Genomic DNA, 13,492 nt, shown 5'->3' with positions numbered 1-13,492 from the left:
TTGTAATGCCAGCACTTTGGGAGGCTGAGATGGGTAGATTGCTTGAGCCCACGAGTTCAAGACCAGCTTGGGCAAAATGGCGAGACCTCGTCTCTACAAAAAAGACAAAAATTACCCACCACGGTGGTGTGCACCTGTAGACCCAGCTATGCCAGAGGCTGAGGTGGGAGGATCACTTGAGCCCAGGAGGTAGAGGCTGCAGTGAGCAGAGGTCGCACCACCGCACTCCAGCCTGGGAGACAGGGCGAGACCCTGTCTCCAAAAACAACAAAAACATAAAAACAAGCCCACTAGACCCAGGCCACAGTCTTTCTCTACAGCTAGCGTTTATCCCTTCTGGAGTGAGAGTGTTATGTCCACAAGTACTCCCTGCACAAGTACTCCCTACACTGTATAAAGCTATGCAGAACGCTGGGCTCTGCCTCGACAAAATTCCAAGATCAAGTTTCACCTTTTTTATCCTAACCCAATCTAGCACAGTCTTCATAATTACCTAGCAGAGCAGCTCAGAATGGAAAGCCTCAATTGCCCTGAGCTAATTGAAGGCCAAGGAAAGCAAATGTCCGTCCTAAAGTGACAGATGAGGGGGAGAACCTGGATGACAAATCTGTTACTTATTCTGAAATCTACATGTAAGAAGCTTGTTTTGTAAATGAAAAATTGGTCTTCACACGAACCTCTGTACACTAAGTCACCTCTCAGGGTAAACATCCAGGAAGATGACCCTCAGGTTGGTTCAGCTTGTTTATAAATATTATATGAAAGCAAATTTTTCCCTAAAGAGCTCTATTTCATACGCATTCAATTTTGCAGCTGGTATTGGGATTTAGAATATACTCTCATACTTCGCCTCCCCTCCCATCTGTCCCAACAAAACACAAGCCTGAGGTCAGTGCCAGCTCATCAGCACTTGGCAGTGGCTGCTGCAGGCGGAGGCGGAAGTGGCTGCAAGAAGGCAGAGAAGGAAGACACTGCCAGCACCCACAGCTCCAGGGGCCACCCCCAGATCTCACTTCAGCGCCAGTCTCTGGAGCCGCCCAGAACACAGTCCTCACCCGAGTCCTCTCGAAATCGAGGAGCAACGAACAAATGTGGTACATCTAAACTTTCCTACAAGGTCTAAAATCTCATACCAAAAAACAAATTTGTGCTACCAAATTTATTTTGAGATGTTTATGTCTTCTTGATTCCAAATGCCATGCTAGTGCAGAAGGATAAGTAAAGCCCATTTCATTTACTAGTGTGTAAACTAAAATCCTAAATAAAATTTTAGGACACAGAATGTACCAATGGAAAGATGATTCACCACAATCAAGAAAGACTGACTCAAAGAAGGTCAGGCTGGTATCTATCCATTCAGCCACCAATACATCTGTTTACACATCTACCTACTCATCCTTCTATCCATTTTCCCATTCACTCACCCATCCACTTTGCCATGCTTCCATCCATCCATGCACTCATGTATGCATTCATCCACTCACCCTCCCTTTCATCCATCCATCCATCTACTTATCCATCCATACATCCACTTACTTTTCCATTTGTCCATCTATCCACCCACCTAGCCATCCATCCATCCATCCATCCATCCATCCATCCATCCACACGTCCATTCACCCACCCACTTACCTTCCCATCCATCCACTCATCCATCCACCCACTTACTCTTCCATCCATCCATCCACCTACCCACCCGTCCACTTACCCTCCCATCCATCCATCCATCCATCCACTCACCCTCCCTTTCATCCATCCATCCATCTACTTATCCATCCATCCACCCACTTATTTTTCCATTCGTCCATCTATCCACCCACCTAGCCATCCACCCATCCATCCATCCACCCACCCACCCACCCATCCACCCACCCATCCACCCACCCACTTACCTTCCCATCCATCCATTCATCCATCCATCCACTTATTCTTCCATCCATCCACCCACCTACCCACCCGTCCACTTACCCTCCCATCCATCTATACACCCCTACATCCAGCTACATACCCATCTATCGAACCATCCACTTACTCTTCCATTCATCCATCTATCCATCCATGCACTCCTACATCCCATCCATCCATCTATCTATCCACTTACCCTTCCATCTGTCCATCTATCCATCCACCCACCGTCCGCACCCTCCATCTATCTACCTGAGGACTGGTCCATCTGTGTACTCATCCACCCATCTGTGCATCCACCAGTTCTCCATCCAGCTAACCACTTATTGAGCACATAATCTGTGCAGGAATTATGTCAGGTACAGGGTACTGAGAAATGAAAAAGTAAAATCCAGTCTTCCAGGAGCCAACAGTCCAGCCCAGCAGACAGCAAGGACAGGTGAAGGTGTGCAAATACATCCATGATGTGAGTATAAGAGTCACTGTCCCCCTGCCAGACCATCCCAGTCTGAAGAGGTTACCACATTCATGGGGCAGTGGATGTCCACTTTCAAGGTAAACTCTTAAAGGTGGAATGACTTCAGTTGCACAGTGCCAATGAATCCTCCAGTCAAATTTTTCAAAAAGCCCTCCAGTCAGGTTTTGCCAGATGCCCCTCTTCTCTGCCACCCACAGGATGACAGCTCCCTCTTCCCTTCATCTTAAAGGCTTTCACATCTGCTATGAATGTAAAGCATCATCAGCTGAAGGGTGGGATGACACTTCCCGAGAGAGCTGACAGTAGGTAGAAGTGATTGCTATAGAGGTAAAACGGAGAAGTAGGGACATTTCTCCCAGTGTTAGAGACTGAACTGTGTTCCACAAAATCCATGTGCTAAAGCCCTAACCGTTAGTATCTCAGAATGTGACTGTATTGGAAGACAGGGCATTAGAAGAAGTAATTAAGGTAAAACTAGGTAATTAGTGCCATTAGGGAGGGCTCTGATCCAATAGGACTGGGGTCCTTATAAGAAGAAATGAGGATACTGAAATGCACAGAGGGACAACTCTGTAAGGACACAGGGAGAAGATGACATCTATAAGCCTAGGAGAGAAGCCCCAGGAGGAACCAGCCCTATTCACGCCTTGATGTGGAACTTCCAGCCTCCAGGACTGCGGGAGGATCCATTTCTGTTTGAGCCCCTGAGTCTGAGGGATTTTGTCATGGCCACACTAGGTAACAGACAGACCCAGCATTCAAGGGGCCCCAAGTCAGCAGGCAAGAGCATTTCCCCAAAGCAGGCTCCTGCTGGCTATGACGCCTGAGCCTGAGGGTCTGCGGTGAAGCCTCTGGTGGCAGTGGGGTATTCAGAACAGAAAAGCTACAGAGAAGCAAATGTGCTGGGTCTGCTCCCTCAGGTTCAGGTCTGCTTCAGCTCAAACACCACCCGTTTCCCCCTAACCCAGCCAGCAGTCACTCTGCTCTCTCTCCTCTGAGCTTCATATAACTTTAAAACAAAATTACAGGGCCGGGCGCGGTGGCTCAAGCCTGTAATCCCAGCACTTTGGGAGTCCGAGACGGGTGGATCACGAGGTCAAGAGATCGAGACCATCCCGGTCAACATAGTGAAACCCCATCTCTACTAAAAAAAAATACAAAAATATTAGCTGGGCATGGTGGCACATGCCTGTAATCCCAGCTACTCAGGAAGCTGAGGCAGGAGAATTGCCTGAACCCAGGAGGCGGAGGTTGCGGTGAGCCAAGATCGCGCCATTGCACTCCAGCCTGGGTAACAAGAGCGAAACTGTCTCAAAAAAAAAAAAAAAATTACAAATAACGTATCATCACTTCAATCTGCCCTCCTTGTCTTTATATTAACATAGGATCTCGAACCTCACAAAAAATGTTCTATTTGGTTCGCATGAGCAACAACAAAAAATAATTCCGATCTCGACATTTTTTTTGTTATCCAAACAGAATACAACAACAAATACCTTTTCTTGTCGTGCCTTGGTTATCAGAGCAGTACTTCATATGATTTACACAGACACGTTTACATTATTTTAAATTTATACAAAACATTGGGTATCTTCAAACCTTTGTAGTCTAGATTTTCTTTTCGGTGGGCAAAGGACAATCCTTTGCCTGAACTTTGACTTCTATTATTCTCCATTTTAAGTCTTCAAGTGTATTTTTTTCCCCCTGATCCTTCAGAAATGAAAGTGTCTCTAAAAAAAGTTGAAAACTTTTCAACCTACATATTCTCAAATTTCATCATGCCTCACCACTCAAAAAAAAAAAAAAAAGTGCACACAATTCTGAAAATTGCTGGGTTGGTAGCTCAAAAGCAGAGAGTTTCTGGAACTAATTTCTTTGGAGTGGTTATGCAGTCTGCTGGGAGACACAGCCTTGATGAATGAAGCATGGGCCCCCCCCCGCTTCCTCTCGACCCTTTCAGCATCGACAGCGCTATTCACTCACTCACACACAGCCCGCACATGACAGCTGTTCAGGGCGACCCCCTCCACGCAAAGCAGAGCGATCCACTCCCACCAGCACAGGCGCCCTCTGCACAGCTGATATGCTCATGGCATCAGGCAGAGCGCAGGAGCACAGCAAGACCTGCAAGTGAAGAGCCCATCGAGCAGTGCCCGAGATGCCCCGCACGGCCGGCCTCAATGGCCTGGGAGCTGGGTTGGAAAAAAGACTGCAGCTGGCACTTGGCACGTGACCCATTAGGAATCCACAGTCATAAAGCTCTAATTGTGCTTCTCAGACACAGCTAAATTCTATAGGTGGATTATTCGTCGGCCTTTCTGACCCACGCATTCTTGGTTTCAGCCTCGGAGTCTGTTAAGTAACTGCAGAGACTTCCTACACAATCACACACACAATATCAATCCTGTCGCTGCAGAGTCACATAAATATTTGATCCCCTTGTAGAAGAGTAACAGCTCTCAGTTTAAAGCCAAATGGGATAAAACCCCATTACATGAGGCTCTTGAAAGCAAACTTTTTAATTGGCAATTTCTGCAACAGAACCTTGAGTTTTGAGGTGTTTAATTTGAATGTCACGGCAATCACACAAGATTCTCAAGGCAACAGAAAAATCCACACCCAGGGACCCTGCCATGCATTTACTCCCATCCCTCCATCCGCCTTTTTAAAACAAGATTGCACCACATCTTCTGCAGAGACACACGCTCTCTCCTCTTGCCCTCCTGGTGTGATAAAGGGCAAGATTATAAATATATATATTTTTTGAGACAGGGTCTTGCTCTGTTGCTCAGGCTGGAGTGCAGTGGCATGATCCCCACTCACTGCAACCTCCACTTCCTGGGTTCAAGCGATTCTCGTGCTTGAACAAGTAGCTCAGCCTCCTGAGTAGCTGGGACTACAGGCACCTGCTACCACACCAGGCTAATTTTTTTTTTTTTCTATTTTTAGTGGAGACAGGCTCTCACCTTGTTGCCCATGCTGGTCCTGAACTCCCGAGCTCAAGCGATTCACCTGCCTCAGCCTCCCAAAGTGCTGGGAATACAGGTGTGAGCCACCACACCCGGCCCAAATTATACTATGTATTGAATTTAACCCTATCCTCGCTGCAACTACGTGGCTATGCTGCACATTCTGGAATTACGGCACAAAACGCTTTAATCTCCTGTGGCTGCCACAGTTCCTGCAGATGCTTGCTGCCTCTCTTTGGGAGTCGACTGACTTGATTTCTATTTTAAAGCTCAAAATTAACTCATTAACTAGGTCCAATTTAGGAAGGCCTGCCCTGTTCCTTTCTTACTAACAATCCTCAGAGGCAACTCTGATTTCCAGGCCGCGGCTAGGCACACAGCTGTGTGCTAGATAGCTAAAGTTGCCCTTCCGTCAGGCTCTCCGTGCAAAGCGTGCAGCTCCAGCTTGTTAAATGGGACTTCTCATTCTTTTTCCATAAGCAGTCTTACCGTGCAGAAAACACAGTAGCCATTTTAAGAACCAAAAAATGTCACCGCCACAAAAGAAGGCCTCCCTGCCCTGGGCTGTATCTCCGGGCAGGGCCGCAGGGTGCACAGACATCCAGTGCACCAGGGATGCTAGAAATCACACTGGATTTCAGCCGCTTTGGGTTTGGCAAAAGCCAGACGTCTAGCCATGTTAACCAAACACTCACCCACCGTACAGAAGCCCACCCCCGGACACCTCTTCAGTAACTCTGAAACAAATTTCACCCACCTTGGCGTGGACTGTCCCTCCTCGGCACAGACTGCGGAAGGAAACTCTTCTCTGTGCTCGCCGGGGTCCTCTGCCTGCCTTCGCGGTTCGACAGAAGCTTCCTGCAAAGGGCAATACAATGAGACACCAAGTCCTCAAGCTGCCTTCCTCAGGACATCTGTGATTATGAAAGCCCTCATTTGTGGGTTCGCCTTGCCAGGGCAGCTCTACAAAGCATTTCATTGAGACGCCTGAACTAAGACCCCGCGCCTACTTCTGAGCAGGAAACAGAACTCCTACGTGAAGCCTATAAAAGTGTGTGGCACAATTGGCCAAAAGAAATAAAATACAGCTGGTCACAAATTATAGCGGTGAAGCCTCAAGCTCTAGGACTTGTCAGAGCCCGGGATTCTGGGATTCTTTGCTCCTGACAGAGCAAGTGTGGAATTCTCAGAGGTCATGCTGAATAGCCACAAGCCAGGGTATTCAACGGTGGAAACAAACACTCACAGCATCTGCGTGGTTTTCCAGAGCCGGGACACCACAGAGCAAACCAGCAGCTTTCTTTCCATGCACATATTAGATATCTTGTATTAAATCTACTAAGGGATCTTTTTTTTTTTTTTTTTTTTTTGAGACAAGGTCTTGCTCTTTAGCCCAGGCTAGAGTACAGTGGTGAGAACAGTTCACTGCAACCTCAACCTCCTGGGTACCGCCACACCTGGCTAAGTTTTTTTCCTTTGTTGTAGAGATATGGTCTTGCTTTGTTGCCCAGACTGATCTGGAACTCCTGGCCTCAAGTGATCATCCTTCCTCAGCCTTCCAAAGGGCTAGAATTACAAAGACACCACCGCACCCACCCCAGATTCTTTTAAAAAGAAACTGCATCCATCACTGCAGAACTTTTTTTTTTCCTTTGAGATGTGCAGATGTAATAGGGAGAAAAAGCTTTCAAAGCAGGCAGGGGCCAGAGAGAAAGAGACTGTCAACTTTGAAGCAGGGCTGAGAAATATGCAGTTTTCTGGAAAGCTTGACATTAACTCTCACCATCAAAACTCTCACTTTAAAAAAGTGCAACAACTTAATGAGTTTTAAATACATTTTGCCCCAGAGCAATCCTTAAAAATACTTGCAAATAAAAACTAGAATACTAAAAAGACCCAAATACCATAAACATTAAATGTCACCCTTAGGTGTTTGAAAAGTGGCTATTGTATGTTGTTTTAAGCTTTTACATAAACCACATATTTCCATGTCAGAGGGATTAGTTATCATTCTCCATAGTTCCCCTCCAAGTTGTTTGCTGAGTATGAAGGTAGGAGCAAGCTACTTAAGGGGAAAGACAGTTAAAGCCAGAGATTATGGCAATGAGAACGAGAATGAAAAACGTGGTTTTCGGGAATGTGTCACTTTTGTCCCCGAATACCTCCGGGAGATCTGGGAAAGGTAACCTGCTTGCATAGCTGAAGCTGAGTAACCCTGGCGTCAGCCACTGTATTCTGGGTGTGTCCTGTCCTGGTATTAAGATGACCGTCAAGGGGGGCCACGCCCCCACTGTGGCTCCATGCTTACCTGTTTGTAGTGGTCTGTGGACGGCGAAGACCGAGACCTCCCGTGAACGTGCTGTGGCCTCTCGTGTGGGTCCAGGCCCACATCCAGAATGTCATCTGCTGAGTGGCAGCGCCCAGAGCTCCTGGCCTCCAGAGGCTTCCTCTGTTCCTTCCAGGAGGCCTGATACTCTGCAAAGGTGCCGAGCCTCCGTGGTGGGTCCAACGGCCCTGCCTTCTCCGCTGTGCTGGGAGCGCTGAGGGTCTCCCCAAGGGAGGCGGCACACGACCAGGGCTCTGTGCTCTCACAGGTGCGACCTGCTGTCCTTGGCCTCTCCGGCTTGTCTCTTGAGACTCCGTGAAGAGCCTGCCTCTGTGCAGGCCTCTGGGAAATGGGTTTGCTTGTTTCTTCAAAAAACTTCCACCTGTCGGCAAACGTGCCCATGGTATCCTCAGACGTCCTGGGGTGCTGGTGAGGACCATAGCCCCCTGTGAGGCCCACCTCGTTCATCTTCTCGGGTTCCGAGTAGGACTTCAGTTTCTGCTCAGCTGTGAAGCGCCTCCGGCCTCCAATGCGGGGCAGGTGGGGCCCACCACCTGCAGATGAGGGCGGCTGGGCTGGGCCTGCCTCCCAGAAGTGGGGGGCGGCATCTGGATCCCCCATCTGGTGTTCTAGTGACTCCGGGTACGGGTCTGCTGGACTAGGGTCCAAGTCACGGCGCTTGAAGGACGTGGCCCTCAGGACCCGGGCTTGGGCCTCCTTCAGGTGGTCTTTATAGGTGCCAGCGAGGGGTGCTTCCTGGGTGCCACCTCCCGACCCGGCCCTCCAGTGGCCAGTGGCATTCTCCGAGTCGCCTGCTGCAGTCAGAGCCACTGTGCTCCGGCTCTTCTGCAGCTTGGCTCTACGCATCTGGATCTCGTTCCGCAGGGTGGTGGCAAAGCGGTCGCTTCTCCGGGTGGGCTTGCCTACCTGGCCGTCGAATGGTGGTGGTGTGGCGGCGCTGCCCTCTGGGTTGCTCTTGGGCTGGCGCTTCCCCTCCTGGGTCAGGGAGTGCAGCAGGGGTGTCTCCTGCGGGCAGATCCTGCTGCTGTCCCCGTCTGCCCACGGGAAGCCAGCTGCCGGCCGCTGGCTGGCTTTTTCCCCACGGCTGAACCTGGGAGGCTCCTGGGCTCCCACGGAGCGGCCCTCGGCCCCTGTGTCCAGAGGGTAACACTGTCCTATCTCGCAGGCATCTGGAGGACCCTCTGGCTGAGGTAGGTGGCGGTGTGGGCTCTGGCCCACCGGGGGCTGGGGAAGATGCTCGAGGGCCCTGGGGGCTGTGTCAGAAGGCCAGCATCCCGCCCGGAGCTGCGCCGCTTGTGGGCCTCCCTGCACACGGGGCGGCCAGGGGCCCTTCCAGCCGCTCCCCAGCTTCTGGTCACAGCTGCTGAGCCCCCTCACCTGAGGAGGGCTGTCGTTCTGGGAGCTGGCAGCCGCTGGCTCCTGTCCGAGGCTGTCAGCAGAGAGAGTGCTGTGGGCGCTGTACGGGGGAGGGTGGCGGCCACTACGAGGAGACTGTGGGAAGCGCACATCTGAGCTGGACAGAGAAGCCTGCAGCCTGCCGGAAGCTCCTTGGAGGGTGTCCTTGGAGGGCGGCCAGTTGCTGTCTGCGCGGACCTCCCGCAAGCAGCCCGGGCCTCCCGAACCCTTCCCGAGGCTCCCCGGGTGTGCTGACCTCCATGGCCGATCAGTGGGCTCTTGTCTCCAGTCACTGCGGGGCTGAGCTTGAGCCAGGGCCGTAAAGTACTGTGCCACGGCTGCCTCTGAGAACACAGTGCCCTGGGCCTTCTCGTGGCTCTTGGTGGCAGCAAAGCTGTCACTGCGGAGAGGGGGAAGGGGAGGAGGCGGGGAGGACGGTGCTTTCTTCTTATCAGGAACATACCAGACTGGCCCAAAATTGGACCTCCCAGGGGCAGCCAGCTTGGGCTCAACATTGTACTCTGGCCTGGGACCTTTGCTGCTGTCACTGGGAACCCTGGGCGGGAAACACCTGGGCTTCTCCTCCAAGCCCTGATGGTCTCCTGCGGCCTGAGCCTGCCGGCCACCCTGCCTGGGAGCCTCCCAGAGGCCCACGCTGCAGAGGATGTTCTCTGCGGAGGAGGTGTCGGCCTTGGACAAGGTGTGGTCGGGAGTGCTGGAGCTGGTAGAGAAGGAGCCATAGGCTGAGTCGCGCTTGCTGTGGGCGCCCAGGTGGTCGATGCTGCTGTTGGACTTGGCCGCCGAGAGGCGATCGGAGGGGTGGTCCAGGCTGTCAACACTCCCCAGGGAGCTGCAGTGGTCTAAGGTTCGCTGTAGGTTCGTCTGTTCCCAGGAACTGGACAGGTCATGGGAGGAAGAACTGCAAGAATGAGAAGAAGAAGGCACGGTATGCTTTAGTGTCAGCAATGGCAAAGGGCAAGGTGGTAGACACAGCTGGCCCTCTGTGAAAATACCAAAACGCCAAACAATAACTTCCCAGGGTCAAGGTGCCAGGGCTGAGGTTGCAGCTCAGCACATGGATTTCAGTAGATACAGGGAGCAATTGAGCACAGGCTGAAAAGACTGTGTCCTTGCCACTGCATGCCTTTTTACCAGACAGATGCCTTTCAACCCTAGTGCCTGTTCTCAGCCTGATACCCAGATGGCTGGCAGGCAACGTCTGCATTTACACATCTATGGTCAATCAATAGCTAAGCGCAGGGGTGGGCACACCACAACCCAGGTTGTTGTTGGTTTTGTGTGTGTGTGTGTGTGTGTGTGTGTGTGTGTGTGTGTGTGTGTGTATATGTGTGTGTGTGTGTGTGGTTTTTTTTTTTTTTTTTTAGAAGGTCTCCCTCTGTCGCCTAAGCTGGAGTTCAAAGCGTGATCTCAGGTCACTGCAACCTTTGCCTCCCAGGTTCAAGCAATTCTCCTGCCTCAACTGCCCAAGTAGCTGAGATTATAGGCACCTGTCACCACATCAGGCTAATTTTTTTTGTATTTTTAGTAGAGACGGGGTTTCACCATGTTGGCCAGACAGGTCTCAAATTCCTGACCTCAGGTGATCTGCCTGCCCCTCGGCCTCCCGAAGTGCTGGGATTACAGACATGAGCCACCGTACCTGGCCAAAATGGTTTTGTATGTTTTATGGTGGGGGGAAGAAATCAAAGGTATATAATTTCTCCTATTTCACCTATGAAGATGGTATGGAATTCAAATTTTAGTTCATATGTGAAGCTTTACTGGAATCCAACTGTGCCCATGTGTGTACATGTTGTCTGTGGCTGCTCTTGTGCATAGTTGAGTAACTGCAACAGAGATGTGTGGCCCACAAAGCCAAAAACATTTACTAGCTGGCCTGTTACAGACCAGGTTTGGTGGCTCACACCTGCAATCGCAGTGCTTTGACAGGCTGAGGCAGGAGTTTCACTTGAGACCAGAGGATCACTCAAGGCCAGGAGTTTGAGACCGGCCTTACTTAGCAACATAGTGAGACCCCCCCCCGCCATCTCTATAAAAACTTTTTAAAAAATTGACTAGATGTGGTGGTGCATGCCTGTAGTCCCAGCTACTTGGGAGGCTAAAGTGGGAAGATGGCTTGAGCCTGGGAGGTTGAGGCTGCAGTGAGCTGTGACAGCACCACAGCACTCCAGCCTGGGCAACAGAGTGAAACCTTGTCTCAATAATAATAATAATAATAATAATAATAATAATACCGCCACACGCTGCTATGTTCAGCTTTCAGCTAACTGGTTACACCCTGGAGAGTTATTGGAACTAACATCAAAAAACACAGGCTCCTAAGCAGGATGGCATCTAAGAGGATGAAATTAACGGTGAGTTGAGACACTGATTCCTCTGTATGGTAATAATTGTGTGACTGAGAGCTCTCAATGGTGAAACTATCCAGAATGTGAAATGCTTTCTTTAAAGCTCAACAAAGCTAGGATGTTCACCCTTCAAGAGGAAAAGGCTGTGGCTCCACTAGGTTGGGGGAGACCAAGGATGAGAGAACCGCGTGACCAGGACAGAACACTGGAGAATGACTGGCTGTCGTCATCTGCGGGAGGGAGACGACTGTTTGGGTTTCCCACCATCTTCTATGAGAACAGACCACATATCCTCAAACCCAGGGCACGCTCCTGATTACCCACCAATACTCTAAGGGGGATTTTTCTGTGAGATCCCAAATCCAAGCAGATCTAGAAAACACTGAGCACTGTTTTCACACAGATGTGGGCAGTGCCCATGCTTCTTTCATCAAGAGACTGCCAAATGGGCTTAATGGAGATCTCCTTGCCTTAAGTCACTTCAGAATAAAATAAAAGGCCCACTGTTCACTTAAGTGTTACTACTCAGTTGAGAATCCGTGTTTGTTTGTTTGTTTTCCCTCAAAAACACACTGGGCTCTAAATGTCATCATCTTTTGTCACTTTAGAGGTAATGTTATATTTCAGATGTCCTTCCTTCGCGTCATATAAATCTTTACCTTGCAATTTTACAGACCAGTATTTCTTTTCTTTTTTTTTTAAGTGATGAGGTCTTGCTCTGTTTTCCAGGCTAGAGTGCAGTGGTGCGATCATAGCTTACTGCAGCCTTGAATTCCTGGGCTCAAGTGATCCTACTGCCTCAGTCTCCTGAGTAGCTGGGATTACAGGTGTACACACAATGCCCAACTAATTGTATCTTATTTTTTAATAGAGAAGGGGTCTTGCTCTGTTGACCTGGGTGGTCTTGAACTCAAGCAATCTTCCCACCTTAGCCTCCCAAAGTGTTGGGGTGACAGGCATGAACCACTGTGCCCAGTCAAGACCAGTATTCATTGACAGCCAAAAACGGAGTGGTTACATTAACTCCAAACACACACACATACCTGCATGCACACATACACACACGAACATGCTCACTCACACATACAGATACACATGTGCATACAGATATACATGTGCACATACAGGCACAAACACATACTAATAGACACATGAACACTCATACACATACAAGGACACACACATAAACATTTAGAAATACACATGCACACTCACAACCCCCCCACACCCACAAACACACACACAGATACACACACACACACACACCAAAACCAGACTATCTGCTGGTACTGCCATCCTCTTAACAGGAGACTAGTGAGGATACTGCCCCTAACCCCAGGAGGGTCGAGGGGAGAGGCTGCCAAAGCTTAACAGAACCTCTTAGGAGCTTTTACAAGATACACCTGCCGCCCCATACATATCTCCTGCCTTCCAGTCCACACATAAAACCCTGGAAAGGAGAAGGATGCTGTGGACGCCACCCCACCAGCTCAGAACCCTACTGCCTGGCATCCCACCTGGCCAATCCCAAAGGAGCTTGGCTGAAACCCAAGTCCTATGCTCCCCTTCTCACTCATGCCCTGTCTTACCATTTCATTTTGTGTCACATGCTTGCCTGTTCAGTGAAAAATTCAGAGCACTCCAACTGTGATTACAGATCGGTGGCCCAATCTCATCAGAAACATCGAAATCATTCTGCAGTCAAGAAGTGTGCTCTCCTGACAGGTTGGAAGGCCTGGGAGCCTGAAGAAAGGCTGAACAAACCTGCCATCCTGGACAGGACTGGGTACCTACCTTGCGTGGTGTCGGCCGGACCAGGAAGGGCAGCCGCTGGCGGAGGGGAATGGGGAGACCGCTAGCTCACGGTGGCTGTCAGAGAACTTGGTGGCATGCCAGGAGTGAGGCCTCCAGCCCAGCTCGCTCCTCCTGGAAAAGAACACAGGGGGCAGGGGTCAGGGACTGCACACAGCGCGCGCCCTTGTGCCAAGTAGTGCAGGCAACTTGGGACCGCACACAGGCCATGCGCTCG

General features: G+C 50.2%; 1 protein-coding gene across 5 annotated transcripts in view; it reads right to left on the bottom strand.

The window, feature by feature from the left end:
• Positions 1-13,492, bottom strand: part of SHROOM2 (shroom family member 2) — a 165,103-nt gene that overhangs the window by 53,102 nt on the left and 98,509 nt on the right. For 4 of the 5 annotated variants that reach the window (XM_074392081.1, XM_039475513.2, XM_039475512.2 and 1 more), the window contains 3 exons: positions 13,258-13,389; positions 7,661-10,013; positions 6,110-6,210 (listed from right to left, as the gene is read on the bottom strand). In XM_074392081.1, coding sequence (XP_074248182.1) covers positions 6,110-6,210; positions 7,661-10,013; positions 13,258-13,389 — 2,586 coding nt within the window. The other variant, XM_074392082.1, reaches the window with a different exon arrangement.

This window comes from Saimiri boliviensis, chromosome X (genome assembly GCF_048565385.1).
Source record: "Saimiri boliviensis isolate mSaiBol1 chromosome X, mSaiBol1.pri, whole genome shotgun sequence".
In the NCBI taxonomy this organism is placed as follows: Eukaryota; Metazoa; Chordata; class Mammalia; order Primates; family Cebidae; genus Saimiri; species Saimiri boliviensis.
This window is presented reverse-complemented; position numbering and strand designations above follow the sequence as displayed.